At 34.6% G+C, this 23,167-nt stretch overlaps 3 protein-coding genes and 1 long non-coding RNA gene across 9 annotated transcripts; 3 read left to right on the top strand and 1 right to left on the bottom strand.

Moving 5' to 3' along the window:
- The first annotated feature begins 521 nt into the window (after nucleotides 1-521).
- LOC128675204 (uncharacterized protein) lies at nucleotides 522-12,481 on the top strand. Of its 5 annotated transcripts, none has more exons than XM_053754468.2 (7): nucleotides 522-732; nucleotides 7,302-7,413; nucleotides 7,852-8,010; nucleotides 9,081-9,210; nucleotides 9,645-9,803; nucleotides 10,336-10,532; nucleotides 11,594-12,481. In XM_053754468.2, exons 1-7 carry the CDS (start codon nucleotides 672-674, stop codon nucleotides 11,829-11,831), a joined length of 1,056 nt encoding a protein of 351 aa, XP_053610443.1. In that variant the 5' UTR covers nucleotides 522-671; the 3' UTR covers nucleotides 11,832-12,481. The 5 variants fall into 5 exon arrangements, with proteins under 5 accessions (XP_053610443.1, XP_053610445.1, XP_053610444.1 ...); XM_053754470.2 differs by having other exon boundaries at nucleotides 523-708; XM_053754469.2 differs by lacking the exon at nucleotides 522-732 and adding an exon at nucleotides 6,856-6,982.
- On the top strand, nucleotides 2,539-5,491 carry LOC128675209 (uncharacterized). 2 transcript variants are annotated; one of them, XR_008405245.1, is made up of 2 exons: nucleotides 2,539-2,835; nucleotides 3,114-5,491. It is a non-coding gene; the product is annotated as an uncharacterized LOC128675209 (long non-coding RNA). The 2 variants fall into 2 exon arrangements; XR_010370063.1 differs by having other exon boundaries at nucleotides 3,101-5,491.
- On the bottom strand, nucleotides 12,474-19,475 carry LOC128675199 (uncharacterized). The gene is made up of 7 exons (XM_053754450.1): nucleotides 19,183-19,475; nucleotides 18,004-18,127; nucleotides 17,270-17,385; nucleotides 16,646-16,748; nucleotides 16,135-16,295; nucleotides 14,862-15,022; nucleotides 12,474-14,360 (listed from the first exon to the last, which is right to left on the bottom strand). Exons 1-7 carry the CDS (start codon nucleotides 19,264-19,266, stop codon nucleotides 12,491-12,493), a joined length of 2,619 nt encoding a protein of 872 aa, XP_053610425.1. The 5' UTR covers nucleotides 19,267-19,475; the 3' UTR covers nucleotides 12,474-12,490.
- Nucleotides 19,476-20,097: 622 nt separating this feature from the next.
- LOC128675205 (glyceraldehyde-3-phosphate dehydrogenase) lies at nucleotides 20,098-22,593 on the top strand. The gene is made up of 2 exons (XM_053754473.1): nucleotides 20,098-20,250; nucleotides 21,355-22,593. Exon 2 carries the CDS (start codon nucleotides 21,360-21,362, stop codon nucleotides 22,356-22,358), a length of 999 nt encoding a protein of 332 aa, XP_053610448.1. The 5' UTR covers nucleotides 20,098-20,250; nucleotides 21,355-21,359; the 3' UTR covers nucleotides 22,359-22,593.
- The last annotated feature ends 574 nt before the right edge of the window (nucleotides 22,594-23,167 follow it).

Raw genomic sequence — 23,167 nt, 5'->3', positions numbered from 1 at the left:
AACTAATTTTGTTTCGGCGTGCAGTCATACCTAGAAGTATGTATATAATATATATCTAAAATTATAAAGTCTCTAAAGTGCCTTATTATAGATTTATCTTAGTTTACATTAAATGGATAAAGAAATAGTTCGCTAAACTGTGTGTCTCTCGGAGAAGGTCTTATGTCATTATAGATATAGAACATTCCGTAGTCTCAGTGCGTCATTCCTAGCGCCCGTATGTCCAATGTGAATGAATATCTAATGTAGGAAAATAGGTAGGCACATAAGGCACATTTTTTTAGACAACTCTAAACTTGGCAAAAATAAATCCATGTCCGGCATGGTCATTTATCAACACAGTCAAGGCCAATGGCAAAAATTAAGCAGAACCAAGCGCAAAAACCAAGTTAAAAGCGTGCCACCTTTCACCCACCAGCTTAGAAGAAACATAATACCGGTAGTAAGTATACCGTGGCTTTTTGCCACAAAGATCTATTAAAGTAACATGATGTTAGATGAATATATTCGCTCAAAGTGCATGATAAGTCATTACTTCGTATCTCGGTTGACCGTTCATACGTTTGCACGTGAATAACATATTATATTCGCAAATATAACAGTGTTTCAGATTTCTTTGTGAAAAGGAAAGACAGGAATCATGTTTTTCAAAGTTTTTTGATAGTGTAACAATGCGGTTGGCAGTCGTACAGTGCTTGGTTGTGATCGGTATGCCTTTTATTTTTGTTTTATGTAAGTACCTACTAACAATACCTAACAAATGTGAAGCTTCTTTTTGTCAGCCGCATAATCAACTTTCAACACAGTCTTCATATAAACCGGTTTAACTTTTGTGCATAGTAACTATGTGACTTTTCTGTTTATGTTTAGTTATTAGTGACTTTAATAAACTTATGTTTTCCTAATTTATTAAAGTTGCAATAACTTTTTCTTACTTCGAAGTCTTCAAACTAACAGCGGCACAAATTACAGAAAAAAAAATTACACTAAAATATTTACACACAGGTAAATATTTTCGTATAAATATGAAATTTTAAGTATATTTGCATCAATCCAATCAACCCACTAAATTCTTAAACCACTTCCACTAAAAACTTATTTGTGTAGGTACAAGTCATAAACAATATCAATAATAGGTATTATTTACCTGTCTACAATTTTTGTTAGTGGAATATATACCTACTAGCTGTTTACCCGCGGCTTCACCCGCTTGTTGAAAAATTATCTATTGTATTAGAATTTAGCGCCACCTATAGAATACAGGTTTTTTTGCAAATCCCACGGGAACAATAGTTTTTCCGTTAATAGGGTAAATAGTTAATAGGGTACCTACCCTATGTCCTTCATACTCCGAATTTCAAGAAGATTAGTTGAGTAGATAACGTGTTAAGAGGTAACAAACAAACAAACTTACTTTCGCATTTATAATAAGTATTAGTTGGGATTTGGATTGCGATTTATCGATTTAGAAATTTAATATACAAACGCATCAGAAATTCATTTCATCACAAATTATCATTACCTATGTGTATTGCGCTTACGCAAAGAAAATCACCCGGGCTAAATTATAGGCAAAATCTAGTAAGAATAAATGTGCCTACATAACATATTTAGTAGGTACACTTATTTTGTTTTGTCATCATATATGTACAAAAGTAAATAAGCACCTAACTAGATATCAAACAACTTACCTATTACTAAACTACTTACATTCATAAAAGGAAAATCTAGATAATTAATGCATTATGAAGTCGTTTTAATATAAGGAAATGTTGTTCTAAGTAAACTAACCTGATGCATTAGTAACTTAGATATTTATTTAAGTACAGTCAAGTACTAAAACTTTTCAAAGGCGCTATTATGTAATATGTATGTAGGTAGGTGGCAGGAAATCTATTTTGAATTACTTTCTGATGTTACCTATAGCCCTAAATAAAGTGCTTAATTTACACCAGCCACATTGTAAACATAGCTCAGTTCCTTCTAAAAACTTCTCAAAAATATAAGTAAAATTTCGACTTTGCATAAGATACTAACTTCAGCAGAACCGCAGCGTGTCTATCTGTCTGTATATCTGTAGGCAAATTACGGATTAGATGGCAAAATAAAGCGGGAGATGGAGCCCGAATCACACGCAATCGAAGTACCTACATCATTCAAGCTTCATCGATTTTCTCCAATTTTTACAAACGAAAAAGACGCTCGAAATTTTATAATGGTTATTTTTGCAAATGCAGAAACATAACCTCCAGAGAAAAATGTAGAAAACTGATGAAAAAAACCTCGATTGCGTGAGAATCGAGCTCACCCTGATGTCTACTCACAAATCACTATCTCAGTTTCCTACAACTGCAACGCTTACCGTGCGCCAAAATTATCTCGCGCTAGAATCTGCCCGCATCATCCATATCCTCTGGTAGATGTCGTAAGAGGCGACTACAGGACTCACGCAGACTACTCAAATATAGCCTTTGCAGCTAATTGGCAAAAATTGTATTTTCATGGGTTGACATCAAGCTGAGAGACGGCCGGTTGTATATATCGCTTAGTTAGAATGAAACCGACTTAACTCAAAAAATCTTTAAATTGACTTAAGGTCATCGAACGACTCTACACATCGTATTCTATCGCATAATGAATCAGAAACTGCCCCAACTGTGTTAGAAGAGTACGAACGCTCTATTTTGGTCGCTTTCTAACTGAGCGCCGAGGGCTCCAGGGTCGGAACGTCAACGCCCCTTTTGGTGATATTTCCGCAACCGCAAGCGCAACACGTTGACCGAACGCAAATAAAGTGACCGATTGACGCTTGAGACATTTTCATTCCAAAAAAGGGTAAGAATTAAATTGACCTAATAGGTTTTAACTCGTTATTCTTCCGAATATTGTCATAATATATACGACTTATTCGCACTTACGTCACTTTATTACTAAAATTGTTTTGTATGTCATGACTTAACGATAAATAAGACACTTTTCTACAAAACTTTTCTAATGTTCTTTGTCCTATTATGGATTAAATCACTTTTATATTAAAACTGCTATTGTTAATACCGTCCTTATAGAATTTCAGTCGATTTTATACTAATAGTGGCATAAGCTTTTTATTTTAGGTCATAAGATTTTTTTTGTTATTCGTGAAAGATAAAACGGAGAACGCTCATGATTTTGGAAAATGATAGAAAAAGAAAGAATGTGGACGAAGAAGTAAATTAACAAAAGCAGCAGGTAAGCATACTTCGTTTTATATTTCCTGAAAATATTTAAGTTCCGGTTTTGTTTAGATTATCATTATGTCATTTTTCCTCACTTAAAGTCTTTTGTGAAACGTATTTTATGTGTTCTATCACTTTTACTGATATTGAGCATGTTGGTGTATTAAAACATCGGTAAGTAGGTATACCTACTCATATGTGACTTGTCAAGGTTAGCGCGGGTTTAAGGTTGGTGGAGGTTGGAAGTAGAGTAAGCATAAAAACACGAATTGAATGGTTAATATTGAGAGCATAACATAATTTATTATTAACACATATTTTTGAGATTTGGTTTGCTGCTTTTGATGACATGCACTCTATTTTTTGCTTTTTCAGGAAACACAATTTAATATAAAAAACATTTCCCCGAATGCGTCGTTTGATAAAAACACGCCAGTTCTTGAAAATCATGCATGAAGAACCTTACCGTTTGAATCTAATAGAGCCTGTAACTATTTATTTATTTAAGTATTTATTTTTAGAATGCGTTGCCAGAAATTATTAGAAGTATGTATAATACTAATTTAAACTATTTTTTCAAAATCGAAGATCATTAATCACCTCTGTAAACATTTTAGCCGTTTGAATCTATCTGAGACTGAATACAATTATTAATCTGTACCACAAGTAACAGTTAGGAGTACCCTGTAATAGACTGGCAAAGACAATAGTGACTGCTTATCGTGCAGTAACACTTATCAATGAGCCTAAAAGGGACCCAGATAGGTATCTGGTGAGGTAAATAAAAGTACCACTTTTCGAAGTTTCTCTTTCTTAAACTCGATCGATTCTCTAGCTACAAATGAACAAATAGCTATCCAAGAACCTAAACATATATACATATAAGCCATATGTATATATGTTTAGGTTCTTGGATCAGAATCATCAACAAGAACATTTCATCAGAATCATCAACAAGAACATAAGAATTCAGGAAGTGATTTTATTTCCCAGTCTTTAATATCAACTGATACAGAACCACAACCCTCAGGCAGCGGCTGCTCAGGACAGAATAAAAATAAATATATAACGTCATTTTATGCATTATATAATAGCGAAATTTCACATTGGGTCAATAATAAATAAATATCTTATTACTGGGCACACGCAAAATGAGGACGATAATGTTCACTCCCTCATTGAAAAATAAATAAAAAAAACTTAAAATCGGGCCCAATTTGTCCACCTTATCGATATATAAATATTATAAGCTTAATTAAGAGCTCTAAAAATTGGGACACCTCTCAAGGTTCAGCATTTTTCTTTAGCTATGAGCTATGATACTATGTTAGATTTGAAAGCTTTGCAAAACGAGTGGGGCTACAATTTCAATGAGGACAATGATGACAAGGAGCAGATTTTGTGGGGTGATGTAAAATACGCGTTTTAAGGTTTGTCTAAAATGAACCTTTTGTATTTTATTATAAGACCAGTTATACTGAAGACAAAAGACTAGCGCGTCAACATGAGAAACAAAAGGAAGAAGATGCCTTGTGTTGAAAGTGTTTCGAGAAAACTGAAGTTATCGGAAAATACAAGAAAAGGTCTTATGGAGTTAAGAAAAACATTAATACCTAATTATTATGTATATTATTATCACAATCTTAGGAATATTAGGTACTATGAGTTTATTTTGATACAAATTGTTACTGCTGTACAGGTGTAACATTACCTTCGATATAGCCGAAACCCATGTCATCTCCCTATTAATATGAACATTTTCCCCCAAGAATCCATACCTGGAATCAATAGTTTCCGAGATAATGAAGTTGGATTGAATTTTTTTTTTGCAAATTTATATAATTTATCATGTAACCGTCATTTCATCCAAAGAAACCTCATAAAAATATTAAAGAATTCCCTATCTAAACTAACGCTAAAATTTAAAACGTGCAATGAACAGTGCCCTTCGCATCGCCGCATAGCGCTTTCACTATAGCGATACACACACACAAACTAACGGCTCATAGCTGATTCGTGCGTGAGCGATTGATACGATGCCGCAATGTTCACTTATTTTGATTATTTATTATTATTTTTTATATTGTTTTTTTTTTTTAATTTTCCCTGTCAAATGATTATTCTGAAGTCACTTTAATTGGGGTACCCTATGCATACCTAACGGCTATGACGGAGGTAGTGGTATACCTTGTATATGCCAAATGCAGGCAGGCAGAACTCTGAACAATACTATAAAATATGTTATTATTTCAATACAATAAATAACTTGAACACAATCTTGGGTTTTATTATTAAATAGTTTTTATCAAAATGACTTATTAGTAACCAACTTAATCTTATTTTAATACAAAAATGACATATTACTCAAAATGCCACACATAAATTTTAAGTTATTATAATGAAACTGACCTAATTCATATTAAGTCAAACTCTTATAGAATAAGTTCGGTCAAAGGGTGACCTTATAGTGACTAGTTTTTGAAAATCGTTATTTTAAAATATTATTTATCAAAATAATTTGAAAAAAAGACAATTATTATCAAGCCTAATAGTTAATGAAACCATGTCAAACATAAAAAGACAATTAACATACTTCGTTTCAGAAATATACTTTTACTTATGAAAAAATTAATAAACATGAAATCTTATTTTGCGATTTCCCAAAAAGTTGAGATTTTGAATTAAGTCACTTTCGTTCTAAAGCAGCGATATAATCACAGCCGAATCACAGTGAATTGGACAAGTAATCTTAAGTGCCACTGTTCCCGAATCTTGAAATTTGGTTTATTTTTACGCTGACCACGGGCTTCGCGTCGTTACAGTAAAGTCCTTAATGCAGCCGGGAACACACAAGGATGAGAGAGAGTATAAACAAACTACGAGAGAGAGATACATGCAAACCTATATACTTTTCTTTTAGGGTTTTCGTAGACTCATATTTTAGTAGATGCCCTAAGTAGATAAAGATCGTACACACTAAGTGGACAATTAGTGGAACAGGCCGGGATTAAAGGTTATTGACAACGTTGTTTTGTTAGTCAGTGTAGGTTAAATGCTCCTATATAGAGACCACCACCGATACCAAGGAGTAAGTTGGTATGTAGAAGTTACTATTTATTTGTATTATTTATTAAGTGAGTACTTTATACCAACCTAACTTCATTGTCTGACTTAGAGTTAAAAAGACAAAACATATGTGTGATTGATTAGTTAGGTAAGTACTTAATACAATCCTACCTATAAGTAAGTACCTTAGGTATTCTGTCTTTACGTTTGGTTTTTCCTAAAATGATTCTTACGGTATGTCTCACCCCCATCCATCGCCTAAATTATAGTATGCGTGGGCGTGCATGCTTAGCAAATAACTCATACATCCCTCCCTGGTACTCGTCGCTATTAACGCATTATGCAGGTTAATGCTGGGTAACTTGATGTGCTGTTGACTGTACTACAGATAATAAGAACATTTATGTAATGTTTATATATCTGTGGTAGGTGAAGGTGTGACCTCACTCATAATGCCTAGACTGCACTAGCGTTTTTATTCTAGGTGGAAATGGAAACTAGTGGCGGCAGATTTTTATAATTTCAGAGACCCTATATATACTTTTTATAATTTCACACCAATTTTTTTCCGCTATGCCGCTATTTTCCTGAAAAAGTGTGACAGTAGTGAGACATTGACAGTCGCTATAATTTTTGATTGACAATGACACTTCAACCTCAACTCACTCAACGAAGTTTCACAAAATTTACAAAGTTGGTAGGTAAATGTTTTGGCGTTAAATTCTTGTTTTATTTATTTATCACTGAAAAACTATGGATTGACGTTATAAAATAGGTCTGTGTGGTCAAAATAATTTGATAATTAAATTAAAGTTCAACACTCAGAATGTCATTCCCGTAAAGATAAGAATCACTGTGCGTTTTTTAACCTCGATTTAATTATAACAAAGGTTGAAGGTATGATATCATCCTGTATCTTATTTTCTAAGAGGAAATATACCATTTGTATTCTGTGCTTTGACTCTTGTCTTGTGTTCTTTGTTAAATATTAATTATTTATATTAATGGTCGTATTTTCAGCATTCATAATGGGAGAAGAAAGCACGGCCCAAGTCAACTTAGAATACTGGATGAGGGATCTACCACCACAGCTAAAAGAAGTGCCGCTGATATATTTAGCAATTCCAGGCATGTACATATATATTGATGTTACTACCTATATATTGGGTTTATGTTATAATATGAACAGTGCATGATATTATGATTAATTTGAAACAAAGGCAAGGATTCACTTTATTGTATATAACCGACCTATTTATTAAACTTAAAAAAGCTAAAATATGTGTTAACTATTTTCCAAACTGATTTGAAAATAATTAATATAAATTGTTACTTGGCAGGGCTGTTAAGGGCTTATGTTTTATATATGTTAGTCTTTCAGGTACATATTTCTATGGGGCATAATTTTCTATTTTATGAAATCCTTTATTTTCCACCTGAAATAAATGAATTGTTAATAATTTAATAAAAATGTGCAAGTGAACCCTAAAGGTCCTGTTTGTTGTGGAATATCACATTTTTAAATTGTTTATAATGTTAATTCAAATATATCCATAAAAATTTCAGGCAGCCATGATTCAATGACATATGGCATCACCCATGACAGTGGACTAGCACCGGATGCGGAGCCGATCCTGTACAGATTGTACCCTCTGTTCCGAGGTACGATCTTACGCTGGACCAAAACTCAGGCCCTAAATGTACAACAGCAACTACAAATTGGCATTAGGTACCACTAACATTCATATTAATAATTACTAAATGGATATTAGTGTATTCACATAATTCAGATAAAAATATCACATGTGTCAAGCCACAGGCATGTATAAGCAATAGTAACAGTATTACTTATACACCACCATGACTTGAAGTCCAGACACCCACAATATATTCTATTTTTGATGGTAAAGTACTACATAAAGCACTTATATAATAATGTTTGAGGCTTTGATCTCAAGGAAATTTTTGAAAAAATATGCAATTTTATTCTATGTATTTCATTGAAATCCCCACAAAAGGTTTTGTATGATTGCATACATATCTCCTCACTCATTGAAACTTTTATATTCATTTTCGTATTGATTGTGTAATGAAATCAACTTCAACAACCACTTCAACAGTATATAAAAGATAATGGAGTGCATATCAATAGCATTTTCCATATGCAGCATCATTCTGGAGCAGAATTTCCATAAACAGGCTTGTTAATTAGTAAACTTTACCATAAATAAGTTAGTGACGTCAAAACACACATTACATCCAATCTAGATAAAACAAAGAGTTAATAAATTTGAATTTATTAACTCCACAGCTCAGTTTATGAGTCCATAAAACCTCATTATAATATCTAGCATTTTCATTGTGACTAACAAAAGGCTTTGTTACTAAATTGTTATCACATTACATGTGCTTCATTGCAAATAGCTAAAGGAGCAATTAAACAATTAAAAAGTAATTAATTGGGAATACTTTAACTGCAAGTACCTGACATGAATGCCTATGTTCATTTCGTGCAAAATAAATATATTTGGATGAAAATTGAACAATTTATATTATATACATATTTATAGTATATATTTTTTGTTTATTCTTTACAATTGTGTGTACAATACAATGTATGATAAAAACCAAGATCAATCTGAAAAGATTATTTTCCATCTTGACCTAACTGGTGAACCCTGGACCTCAAGTATACCGATCCTGCATGATGACCATTAGGCTACAAATTATAGTTATTACTGTGTAAGAGTCTCACTGATCTTGGAAGTGTATGAATTACAAAAAAATACTAATTTACAGATATTTGGACCTGAGGCTAGCAACCAAGAACGGCACAGACAGCTTTTTCTTCACTCACGGTTTATATGCAGAGGAAATCACCAAACCTTTGGAACAAGTCAAAGATTTTCTTGACACACATCCAGAAGAGGTATTGTTGGTCATTTATTTTTACGTTACTTGTCTTTGGTAATTGACTCTTTAAAATGATGTTATGATCATGCTATTTTCAGTAAAATATAATGTCGCTCGGGGGTCGAAAGGTTAACCAAAAAAATATATAATTAACAAATGCAAAACACTAGAGTTATTAATAGTACCAAGAAAGTTGTTTGGTGTGTTTCATTCCACGTAATGACCACGAACCTCAGCCATGAGGAATACGACTGAAGAATTACTAACACTTAAAGTGGCCGAAAGGCATCTGACATGACTTTTACCACTACCTATTGACATCTAATGGCTAGTAGTCACATACTTGTGTACTTAAAGTAAATTAATTTTGACAAAATTTTTGATGTTATAAGTGATATGTCTGTTATCCTAAATTGAATAAAGAATTTTGAATTATATTGTAAATTGCAGGTGGTGATAGTGGACTGCCAGCATTTCTACGGCTTTGACATAGCGGACCACAGGAGACTGATGTTTATGTTGCTGCGGATGTTTGCCAACCGACTGGTGCCCAGGCAGGTGGACCTGCGAGAGATCACACTTAGCTCTTTACATCGACTGCGACAGCAGGTGAGACCGAAAATCAAGTGAGAATTCTTTAAATAAATGTACCACCTTACATATATTTAAAGTTTTTATTCCTATGAATACATGTACGGTGGCGATCATCTAAGCATTACTGTTACTGAAAGTGAGTCCTTTGCTAGCAAAAATCTATGTAGGCGCTTTCGCGTTGAATAGTAAATATGAAAATATTTACTATTCAACTACCAATTACTGACTTCCGTAAATCTGTTTTCTAAAAGAATTGTACAATTCAAAATAAAAAAAAAACACCAATTTTTGTGACTGTCATATAAACGACCCGTTCGGTTATTATATTTATTGATGCTCTATTTATGCGGCCTTCGGTCACTGCAAACGAAAATGAGCTTAACGACTGTAATGCTTGCTTGATTGCGACTGTACCTCGCTCCTAGGTAAATTTCATAATTTGAGGTCTATGTAAACTATCTGATTTTGATGAAAGTAATAGATACAGTTAATGATCAGTCAAACGTAACCCACGTTCGCGGGTAAATGCTCAAACAAAACCTTCCAGATAGTAATAGTATACCGGCACGCGTCAGGCTACTCCATGGCGGAGTTCTGGCCGCCGGAGATGCTGCCGTCGCCGTGGCCGCAGCAGCACGAGGCCGCGGGTCTCGCGCGCTATCTGCAGCATCTCAAGCGGCACCCGGGCATGGGCTTCGTGCACCAGGCTGTGCTGACGCCCACACCCACTTTCATTGTTCTCAGGTAAGCTAATATTATAAATGCGAAAGTTTTTATGTGTGCATGTACAGTAAGCTGCAAAAGTCCATATAGAATGAATAGAAAGTATCGTATGCAGCGATCACGTTCGGTCGCGTTCACTCACACATCTACACAAGTAAACAAATAAACTACACATTGATCTTTTCATTAACCAAGTAACTAAGTTGATAATAGGGGAAGTTATATTAAATGTTAAATTTATTTTCTCTTTCATCTTAAATATATATTGTTTATAATTGTAAAATAATAATATATTTACAGTTCCTATTTTACGTATTTAGATTTTTATCCAACTACCTACCCAAAGAAAATAAAATCCCGCGCCACCGCGTGATAAGTATAACTTGTAATTTTTATGTTTAGCTAGCTTCAATTTTCGATTCGAAAACAAATACTTAAGCTATAGTTAAACATGAAATAGATATAAACATGTGTATATAATATTTATTACCCATTGATATATGTGTAAACAAAGTGTTGTTATGTAAAACATTGAATTAAAAACTTCATTTAACTTTTTGTTTTTTTTTTCAAATCATTTGTATAGGTAATATTAACCTCCTATATTTTCATTTAATTTTGTTTTAATTGGTATTTATAAACCAAGCAAAACTTAAAAATAAAAGCTTTTAATTACCAAAATTATATTGCAACTTCCAACACGAAAATGGGACTCCATTGGAACCAAATTCATTGCTGGTCTAAGACGAGACCGAGCCGCAAGACCATTATAACTGAGTCATTTGACGAAATAAAGAATCAGACTAGTAGTAATAATAAATAAAACAACAGCCTGACAACCATCCCCATATTTTATAGAAATATATTGAGCCTTATGTCTTCTTTGTTAAGGTTGATATTGATTTGTTGTAGTTTATGTCGATGTGTGCGTGAGTTGCGCGCACGCCAGCGCCAATTTTGTCATTAAGCCTATGTATGGACTTTTGCAGCTTACTGTATGTTTGTTACTCTATCACGCGAGTGAAAGCGGAACGGGCCACTTGTTCATAATAAAGGTTGAATTTCTGCCGTCTACGTTACAGATGGCTGTCGAACATCCGCTCAAAATGCGCTATCCCAGTGTTAGAGCGAGTGCTTCCGAAAATTCTAGAATTCTCCCCCGGGCCCCCCCTCGCTCGCGGGGTCAACGACCCCGCGCCCGTCAACGTCGTCATCGCCGACTTCGTGGATCTGGACAACGCATTGTTCCCAAGGAAGATCATCGAACTCAACTGGAAACTGTTGAGGAACACCGATGTCGTGTACCATAATAGTGGGTAGTAGCTTGCCACGAGTGTAGACAGAGAAAAGTATAGACGAGGAGTGAGCGTAGCCACATGAGGTATGAACTATTTCACATTTTGCGTCTACCCTGTACTATGCAATAGGCACAACCTTGTAAAATCGGACACACGATGAGGACAAAGGATGATAAGGCTTGTATATTTCTAACACGTGTTTCTTTTGTATGACCGAAATGGAAGATATTACGATGTCTATATTTTTCTGTGTACTCAAAGCCACATAATCATAGACTTTATAAAAATAGACATCTTATTGATGTAGCAAAATAATCGAGGTGTTCATTTGCATTTTTAAATACTTTTATATTCTTAAATAACAAAGTAAATATTTAGTATACAAGATTTATAACGTAACAATATCGACCTAATAAGTTGTATATTTTTTATATTTTCTTAGTTTTATATGTTTTTTAAGTTTTGATAAGTTTATACATAATGCAATACATATCCGATAGAAGTCGAGTTACCAAGTACCTGTATTTTTTCATGCTATGAAATCATGCTTTACTGTGATATTTTTGTCAGTTAATAATTGTGCAGTGCCTTTAATATTTTTTTGTACTTAATATTAAGAATTACAACGTATCATTGGGAATCATGAAGTAAGAATAAATTAAAATATTATTACACAATGTTTTATTTTTTTTGTTCATAATGACACGACTGAGCAAACAATGAGTTACAAAATTCGTCCAGTTTTATCTTTTGACACAAATCTTTGAACGACCACTTCGATTTCTGTATCGCGGCGTTTTCATTGCTGCCTAGAGCCGAAAACAATCTGTCGGACAAATCGTCAGATATTTCAATGATTCTGCAAATTTTGTCCAAACGCCCCAAATCCTCTATCGAGTTCGTCAAATCTGTAATATTAATAATCTGCGACTTCCTTTCGTTTATTTGAAATGAGTTCTCTGAATCACTCCCACTAACGCTGTCTAATTTATCGTATATGTCCATTTTTCTGCTCGTTTCACTAGTAATTGATGTATTCATTACAGAACTTTCACATTTCGAATTATCAGCCTTTATTACTAAAGGATCGAAATATTTATTTAGACTGTTCAAAATTTCAGACGGTATTTTGGTACTAACATTGTTTTTGACGCATACGTCTGTACGGCAATCGGTATTAAAATTATTGAATTCTGACGAATTCACCTTTGCATTCTGACAATTCTCTTCTCGAGTCTGTTCTTCGTTCTCTATTTGTGTCGATGTACTATTAAATGCGGTATTTTCTTCTATTTCTACGTGTTTGACTTCAACATGAGTTATTGCTGTCATAGCCAACTTTGTCGATGTAATTTCATCATATGTATCACTCTTATGTTTACATGGCGACACAAATCCACTATCGTGTTTGTTTTCGAAAGATTGCTTTAAATGTGCTTCTTGTTTGATATTCATATTGTCTCCAGCTTCGTCTTTTATATTCACGTTACTTAATCCGTCTATTAAATTAGTGATTGTCTTCGCTACTTGATTTTGGAATATATCATCTACCATTATTTTTTTATTATATTTAGCTTGGATAGCATCTTCCGACATTTGAGCAAGATTGGTACTATTGCTTAGGTTTATAGAGTTCAATATATAACTGCTTCCTTGTTTAGAACTACTGGTATTACAAGCTGAAGAGTGTCCGTTTATTTCACTATACGTTTCTGTGCTTAAATAGTTCTTGCTGTTCTCAAAATTGCATGCGACGTCGTCAGAAATATCCGACGTAAGTAAGTTTTTATTCAAAGATGGTGTTTCATCTACTGTATTCTGTTGCGATGAATTTTTATCAGCACTGTTAATTGAATTTGCTTTAGTTTTCTCATCCTCACGGAATTTACTACATTTGCTTAAGAGTCTTTCTGTAATGCTCACCATTTTTGAAAACTCTTTTTTGACATTTTCTAAACGCTGTTTGGCTCTGACGTTGTCGATTTGTTTTGGTGGGAGTATCTCATCAGAACTGCGATTGTTGGTGTTTTTTGGTATCACGTGTTTCTTCACTTCATCGTCCTTCCAAATTCTGAATATTGCGTCATTGTTGCACATGTCTTGTGTTGGTCCCGATCTTACGATCACTGGTAAATCTTGCGATCGTATACGCAGACTGATTTGGGAAGTATTGTGTGTTATTTGCGAGCTCATTGTCGTTGGAATTTTGCTCTGTATTTCTTCGTCGACTAGTTTCTTAATTGGGCGTGTTCTGACAAACGTGATTTTGTTCCTTGGATTCGTTAATTGGTGTTGATTTTCGGAAAAGATAATTAAGTCGACGACCCTGCAGGCGTAGGAGTATTCGTTTTCGTACCAGCAGACGAGTTTGAAGAAGTTCTTTTTGAGTTGGAGGCTGGATTCAACGTCTAGGATGCAAGAGTGCTGGTCTCCGACGAAATCTGATGACACTGCTTCTTCGTTTGAAACTTTCACTATGTTGGCCATCGAAGCCTTACTATAAGCTTCAACGGCCTTAGTAATCTCTTCTATACATGTTTCCTTGTCGAGCCTATAGTATGTAGTAAAAAGAGATTAATTAAAGTTTTTTAAAAATGACCAATTTTTACCTGGAGGCTGCAGTGGATATACTGCTTATACCTGATAACATATTAATATATCAAACTATACATAGATAGTATAGTAGAACGAATTCTGCCAGGGGAATTGAACAGCTCGATTCTCATATTAATACTCTTATAGGTATTTTGTTCTATTTTTTGTCAGCACTCAATCTCATTCATAAAAAGTTTTTGTGTAGGTAGATTTTATTTATACCACTAGATCATTTTAGTTATACTACTAGAAAAAAACAATAAGGGCAAGCTCTTCTGGAATGCAAGCCGGGACCAACACTGTTGAAATGTTTCATTCGGCATTTCTTAGCAGTGGTCGTCCGTAGGTAGGTATCATACGTTATACTACGTTTGGTAGGTAGGTCATCTTTTGAGAAGTAGGTACTTATCGTGCATGTGAAGTTCTTTTCGAATAAGTATATACTTTGACTATATACCTTAGAGTAAGATCCAACACGGAAACATTGACGATGGGCACCCTAAAAGCCACGCCTGCCAATTTATCCTTCACCTGCGGGATGATTTTGCCCAAGGCTTTGCAAGCCCCGGTGGTGGCCGGGATTATGTTCTGCAGGATGCTGCGGTGGTCGCGCCAGTGCTGGTACCAAAAATAAAATATACAATACAATTGAACATACAAATATTGTTTTAGAAAAATTGGTCATTACTCGCGCGGTACAACTTTTACCAAACCTATAGAGCCGAATGCCTCCTATATCTATCTAAACAGGATTATCTAATACAATAATAATTCGAAGTTCTACTACTCCCAGATTTTCTTGAATCATAATTATTGATGTTCCCGAGCAAATAATTCATATAAAAAATTAAATCGGTAAAATGTAACTTAGACCTAGATACATATAGAGGCAATTCTAATAATAAATTTAAATTCTGATTTTCTTATTGTAAACTGACTGATAGTCTAATTATGTAATATAGGTAACTAGTACCTTCCCGAACATATTAGGCATAAGCCTATCTATACCCCTACTTATCTAAGTAGTTATACCTACCTCCTTTCAGCTAACGCTACTGACCTACAGATAGCCCCGTTAAACTCAAAACAACTAAATCCGGGGTTATTAAAATCAAAATACACAATCGAATAGATAGCTATACTTTTAAAACCAATGAAAAATAGTATGAAACTAATAGAATAACAAAGTCATTATTTTACTGATTTATCTGACCTTTGAGTATCAGTCACCCTACACGCCCATTTAGAATTGTCACCGGTCGAGTACCTACATTTCAGTCTGTTACAGATAGCTTCTTCACATCGTTGCCAAGACGTAACAGGGGTTATCAACCTTACTGATTGTATTATTACGACGGTTGGTAGACGAGTCTTTGATATTATCTTATAAAAATATTTTTCAAACATATCTCAATAGAAGGGCCTACTAAAATAATCTTACCGTTTTCCACAAATACGATGGCCCTATCGAAGACATATCATTCGACAACCCAATCGGTTATTGGCATTTTATGATGGATCATATAAATAAGGTTCATGTTATACTGTGAAATGTCTCTTCACAAAATATCACTAAAGATAAAGAGCGTAAAAAGCCTAGTCAAATTAAAAGCTAATTTTTTTTATAGGTAAATAATACAAAGTAGGCAAACAGGCAAGTGGCCCACATGATAGCCACCAGGGGTGTCGGTGTCTCACGCACGTTGCCGAATCCGAATAAATCTTCTTACCTTTCCCCTCAAGCACAGCCCATCCAAAGGTTTGAGCGAGGGTGTCATGGCGTGGATACTGGTAAGGAAACCCTCGTTCACTCCATAGTGATCATTCAAGATCTTCACTATCGGTGCCAAACAGTACAGAGTACTCGATGCACTTGATATCACTTTTTTCCCTGAAAAATTATAATGCGTATAGGCGTAGGTGATACTCGTACAATACAACACTCCTTATTAACCCTTTACCTACTGCACAAAATAAAAATACTTATAAATACAGTTACAATCTTAATTACATGCGCAATAGGCGGGCTTGTCGCTGTAATTTTTTCCAGGCAACCTTTTGGATGTACTTCATCTCCACGATTTAAAATATGCTTCATATTCACTTTAATTCTTTATTCGAAAATGTATGACCATTGCCATATTCTCGCATAAAAGTTATATTTACACGTTCTCTATTTAATCTACTTTATTTTATTCTATTTACTTTATAGGTCTAGGTAGGCGTCTTTATAGGACTTACCAATAGAGATATCATTGTCGTTAACTCCTAAAATAACCATAGGGACATCGGCACTGGGTGCTGTGACGATGACTCTCTTTACGCTTTCACTTGCAAGGTGACCCTAGAAATCACACAAGGAAACACAAGACCATACAAAACACATTAACGCACAATTGCACATAAGACAACATGTACTTAAATTATACCTACATTTAAAGGTAGAACTATAGGTACAGTCAACAGCACATCAAGCTACCTCTATGACGCTGTAATAGCAGCGAGTTTGCATTGAATTTGGGTAGGTTGTTGTGCTGTTGACTGTACATGTTGACTGTGAGCAATTTCTTCCAGGCAACCTTTTGGAAAATAAAAAGAATAGTAACGTAAAATCATAATCGTACTCGTCGTTTTGGAAACCAGGCCTTTGCCCAGCAGTGGGACTTCAAATAGACAAACTAGCATGCGGGTTGCTAGATGGTCAGCAAACAGTACAGCCCATGAACACCATAGCAACCCGATATGAGTCGCCAATGGGTTGCAGAACCCCAACTCTTTATGTCGAACCTATTAGGGAACACCGCTAAAGATGCTGAAGTTTATTCCACAGTATACCTATATACAGGGATAAGGATTATCACATACGGAAGCTTTCTGAAGGCTGGTAAAGATACCCGAGGACTCCACCACATACTGCACGTCCGCCGAGTGCCACGGGACGACCGATGGTAGTTTATCATGGAAGATCTTAATTTTTATATCTATTAAATAGAAAAAAATAATAAGAAAATAATTAAGACAGTCAGTAATAAAAATAAAATTTTCAAAATTTCATCAATCATCAAACATTTCCAAAATTTTCACCCACTTAAAATAATAATTTGGTATTAAGTACGTCTGTTATGGGAAATCTCAAAGACAAGGTAGGCAAGGATTCTGGGCAGGTTAATTAATAAAATATATTGAAATCAATGTGAAGAACCATTTAGAATAGAGTTTCACTAAGTAGGTAAGATAAAGAACGCGGTAGCTTCCCTCTTATGTCCTAATATTTTTTATTTCTAATCTTTTGCGATATACACTTAATACTACATGTTGCCCAGGGCTTCCCTCCCGTGGAAAATCAATTTTAGGATAAAATATCAGTCAATTTTGAGTAAAATAGTAAATAGTAAATAGCAAAAACAATAGCAGTCTATAGCAATCTTGGATATTGTGCCTTTCTAATGGTGAAAGAATTTTTGAAATCGGTTCGGTAGTTTTTGAGATTATCCGCCTCAAACATACAAACTCACAAACGCTTAACTCTTTATAATAATAGTATAGATTTATTGTCTTCCGATCATCTGGAATAGAGGAATAAGGAATGAATTACATACCGTCTAGAATAATTTCATTTTGAGTATGAGTGACACTGCCTCTAAATTTCCCATGCGTGGAGTCAAATTTTATCAAATAACAGATGTAATCGACGTCGATTGCGGGGTCATTTATGGCAGTTACCTGAAATATGTAGTGCTTTTATGTGACGATTTGATTAAAAACTCTAAATATATTGGAATCCATGACTTCTGTCGTATTTACAACTTTAGTTGTACCTTAAATTCATTCATGCATGCATTATCTACCTACCTACCTACTAAATAAACATTTTTATTTTTTTATTTTATATTATTTACCTTTTTTTAAAGACTGTTCATCTGTTACAATATTCCGTAAACGCATCAAAGAGTTTACTTTATTTATATTATATATATACCTTATTCCTTTTTTTACATTTTTTCCTAAGTCATATGTTTAATCCTATTGTTTGCTGTTGTTTGTTTCTGTTTCCGTACATATTAACTTGTTTATTTTGCCACCATACCTACTTTTGTACTTGGTTCCAGCTGAAAATCAGCGCCTTGGCTTGATACCCTGGCACCATGCTGAGCTGGTCGCCATTTCGGCTTACATATTTTATTCGATCTATATTTGTTACTCTTTTGTATGTTTGGATTTTATGTGTTTGCCGAATAAAAGATTTCTTTCTTTCTTTTCTTATTTAATACATACATATATCTTCCCCGCTTTTATTTATAAAACAATATTTTTTTTTTGGTTCGAGAAACGGGTTCTTGAGTTGGTATTAGATTCATATCTAATAACGATTATTCATTATTATTATTTCTGGTTTAGTCTAGTGAATCAATAAACGAATATTTGCTAACAAGTAGGTATAGTTAGCGGAGTGTTGTTCAAACCATAAGTACTTTTTCCCGGCATGAAATGTAAAAATAAGTTTGTAATAAACTAGCACAACACACGTACAACTCCGCCAGCAAGAGCCTATGTTAGACATTAGGTCTTTTAACTATATCTACCTATTTAAAATTTCATCAAAATCAGCCAGGCGGCGCGGCGCGGCGCGGTTTTAGTCGTGAAAGCGTAACAGACAGACTTCAGAATTTAATATTATTATTTAAGGATAATTATCTAGCTTCAAAGGCTTTATTTTACTAAAAAAAAAAAGGGCACAACAGCCAGCTCTTAAATATTTACAGAATCTTACGCCTTACCTCTAAATCTGGATTTTGGTGACAAGTCCTAAATATAACCCTGCCGATACGGCCAAATCCATTTATGCCTACTTTAATGACCATGTCGGATACTGATGACCTACATCATTCGATTGATAGGTAGGTAATCCTTATAAATTTATACTATAAACAAAACAACATTTTGAATAAACCGCGCTACAAACTTTGTATTGCCATGCCGCGCCACTTTTTCTAATGTTTCAAGGAAACGAATACGTGTTACTTTTAACTTTTGGCCATGAAATGAACGACACTCGACAGACAGTACCTATGGTTTGGGATGTCAATAAAAAAATCATGAAAATGCGAAGTGCCATTGCTATTTTACTTCAAAATTTATTTTCATTACAGGCAAACATCACACAATAGATAGCTGAACTACTGTCTGGTGCCTACAAATTTAAAAAATCTTTTGACAGTGACATCACATTGTATAATGTCAAAGAAAAAAATATAGAAAGTCCGTATTGTAAAATAGGTAAGTACCTACATATTTTACGCATTCGTTCTATTCTGCCAGATTGACAAAACTAAAAATATTGATAGGTAACGGTTTCCTAAACAAAAAAAAGACGGGTTGCACCCGGGAGTGCCGGCAGAAGTGAAAACTTGAATATTTTACGTTGTGAATTGTTGCGTCTTACGAATATTCCTGACGCGAGTTTAACATTTTTTACCCATCACAAAAAGTGAAAGAAGTTTTCACTTCAAAAAGACTCCTATTTTTGGGTCCTTTTGATTTCACAAACAAAAATAAAATAATTAAATAAATAGGTACCTAGTTTAAAAACGTAAAACTTTCCTTACATAAATTAAAAATACAAAAGAACGATAATACGAACGAAACTGTCGAACGACACATGAATGATTTCTTTAATATGATGTGTCCCTACTGTTTAATATTATTCTATGAATCATTGATTCAGAATTCGGAAACCGCTAGGCCCGTCCTCGTCTGTCCTTCATCAAATGTCACTTTTGAACTCCATCTTGTGAGGAGTAAACGTGTCCAGTGAGCTTTGTTGTAAACCTTCAATTTCAATTCCAGTAAGTAATTCTGTTTATGTATTTATTATTTTTAATATGGACATAACATATTGGAAGTTTATTGTAATAATTATTTGTTTATTGTATTAATTATTGCATAAACTTACATCATCGTGTGGGAACCGCAATCTTTGATATTTTAGCAATTTTATATGCAACTTGCAATACCATTTTATGGAATTTCTATTACTCATTGACTAATTAATCTTATTTGTATGTTTTAATCAAAAAATCTGTGTATTAGCTGTTATTTTTGCTGTTATTCTCCCTGACCTCTAAGTGACCTCCACCGGCCGGCTGACTCGTCCTACACAATATTTATTAAGGAATTAATAAAGTCTAGATTTAGACTAGAGGAACTCAATGAAGGTCATGACATATGAGATAACAATCTACAATATTACTTTTTCATAAGTTAACTATGACAGTGTAATATTTATTTATCTACCTACATTTGTGGCGTTCTGCGCAAAAAGGTACCAGTAGGGAGGAATTGAGTAAGGCCAAATCTAGAAGAGCCCCTTTATGCTGATTAAAAAAATATATATTATAATACTTTTTTTGTAACAGTCATCCAAAGTGGAAATTCTGGAGACAAGCTTTTGAAGGTTAAATACTATTATTTAAACTTCAAATGCTGAACATAAATTATGAAAATATCGACATTTTTTAAGATCTACCGACATCTGGTACATTTTTGCTCAAAAACTTCCTATTAAGAAAAATTGCTTAGAAATTTTGTTAGATGTTAATTATTTCAAATCGTAGCAAATTTGTTGTCAAAAATCCATGTCAGAAAATGTCATATTTTCACTGAAACTCAGTCAAATCAGCCCCCAGTAATATCAAATGTATCCCTTGCGCATATTTATTGAGTTTTTTCAATCTTGTTGTAATGATTTCTAAATCAGTTCTGTCTGACTCTACATTGTTCTGTCAGTAAATAAAAATGGAATGATTGATATCAACTGGTATTAATTATTACCAAAAAATAAACACGATGTTTTATATAAAGTACACTTTATCTTGAATTTGTCATGGATTATTTATTAAAAAAATTTAAATCAAAGTGGAGCTTAATCATCATTTTTCTTTGGGTTACAGATAACATGTCGAAGATTGGTATCAACGGATTTGGTCGCATTGGCCGTCTGGTGCTCCGTGCTTCAGTCGAGAAAGGAGCCCAAGTGGTTGCCATCAATGACCCCTTCATTGGTTTGGACTACATGGTCTACCTGTTCAAGTATGACTCCACCCACGGTCGCTTCAAGGGAACTGTTGAAGCTGCTGATGGCAACCTTATTGTAAATGGAAACAAGATCGCTGTCTTTTCCGAGAGGGACCCCAAAGCCATCCCTTGGGGCAAGGCCGGTGCTGAATATGTTGTAGAGTCCACTGGGGTATTTACAACCATAGATAAGGCATCTGCTCACTTGGAAGGTGGAGCAAAGAAAGTTATCATCTCTGCCCCCAGTGCTGATGCTCCCATGTTCGTTGTTGGTGTCAACCTTGAGGCTTATGACCCCTCTTACAAGGTCATCTCAAATGCTTCCTGCACCACCAACTGCCTCGCCCCTCTTGCCAAGGTGATCCATGATAACTTTGAAATCATTGAGGGTTTGATGACCACTGTCCATGCGACGACCGCGACCCAGAAGACCGTTGACGGTCCCTCCGGCAAGCTGTGGCGTGACGGCCGTGGTGCCCAGCAGAACATCATTCCTGCCTCCACTGGTGCGGCCAAGGCCGTCGGCAAAGTCATTCCTGCTCTTAATGGAAAGCTGACTGGTATGGCATTCCGTGTTCCCGTCGCCAACGTGTCCGTCGTTGATCTGACTGTCCGCCTCGGCAAGCCCGCAAGCTATGATGCCATCAAACAGAAAGTCAAGGAGGCAGCTGAAGGTCCCCTGAAGGGCGTTCTTGAATACACCGAAGACCAAGTGGTATCATCTGATTTCATTGGTGACAACCACTCTTCCATCTTCGATGCCGCTGCTGGTATCTCCTTGAACGACAATTTCGTCAAGCTTATCAGCTGGTATGACAACGAGTATGGCTACTCCAGCAGAGTCATTGACCTCATCAAGTACATCCAAACCAAGGATTAAATATCTTAGAGATTTTATATGAATGATTATGATTTATCGAGATTGTCGATGCTTAATGTTAAGTTTTAAGTATAGATGTGTTTATTCTAAATTATTAAACTACTTTGACAGTAGTATCATAAATATATGTATTGATTTCATCTTTATCGTTACAAAAGAGAATTATTGTAATAGTAATCTGTCAGAGGCAAATATATCGTGTAAGTGTTAAAATAAAATACATATGCACACCTCATATGGTATTTTCTTTATAAAACTTCGCTTGTTTGTAGTAACTTTATCTATACCTATTATAATAAAGAGAATCAAATCTATTATAATAAAGAGAGTCAAAATGGAGGGACCAACTCCCGGATCTCTGTCCTATATATATATAAAAGTATAGTACCTACTACTTACGGAGTAATAAACTTAATTTTTCCGTGGTAGGTACTACTATTTGCTAACTTTGGTAAAAATTTCAACAACTCGATATATGTTAAAATGAAAAAAAAGTGCTTTGTTTTTTGTGAAAATAAAGTTCTATATTTTATAGTACCTACCTACCATCACAGGTATTTATACATTTTAAATAGACATAAGTCTGTGGCTTTCATAATAAACTCACGGACTCAGGATACTGTTAAGGAAGGATTTTTATACTACTACTAGCTGGACCCCGGGGTTCGCTCTCGTGGGAGTTTTGGGATAAATATTTATCATGTGTTTTTCAAAGTTATATTCTATCCGTGTAGATAAAAGAAATATACCAGTATATTTTGCGTATAAAAAATAAGAAACATACACACTTACAATACATCCTCACAAAT

The sequence above is a fragment of the Plodia interpunctella genome, chromosome 14 (assembly GCF_027563975.2).
Source record: "Plodia interpunctella isolate USDA-ARS_2022_Savannah chromosome 14, ilPloInte3.2, whole genome shotgun sequence".
NCBI classification, from domain to species: Eukaryota; Metazoa; Arthropoda; class Insecta; order Lepidoptera; family Pyralidae; genus Plodia; species Plodia interpunctella.
This window is presented reverse-complemented; position numbering and strand designations above follow the sequence as displayed.

Bases quoted from the DNA above. Each gene is read 5' to 3' on its own strand.
- LOC128675204 (XM_053754468.2), top strand. From the start codon at position 672: ATGCGGTTGGCAGTCGTACAGTGCTTGGTTGTGATCGGTATGCCTTTT. The intron at 7,414-7,851 runs GTACATATATAT...AATTTCAGGCAG, and splicing joins TATTTAGCAATTCCAGGCAT to CCATGATTCAATGACATATG. The intron at 10,533-11,593 runs GTAAGCTAATAT...TCTACGTTACAG, and splicing joins CCCACTTTCATTGTTCTCAG to ATGGCTGTCGAACATCCGCT.
- LOC128675199 (XM_053754450.1), bottom strand. From the start codon at position 19,266: ATGGTCATTAAAGTAGGCATAAATGGATTTGGCCGTATCGGCAGGGTT. The intron at 16,296-16,645 runs GTAAGTCCTATA...ATAATTTTTCAG, and splicing joins CGACAATGATATCTCTATTG to GGAAAAAAGTGATATCAAGT. The intron at 15,023-16,134 runs GTAAGAAGATTT...TTTTGGTACCAG, and splicing joins GGCTGTGCTTGAGGGGAAAG to CACTGGCGCGACCACCGCAG.
- LOC128675205 (XM_053754473.1), top strand. From the start codon at position 21,360: ATGTCGAAGATTGGTATCAACGGATTTGGTCGCATTGGCCGTCTGGTG.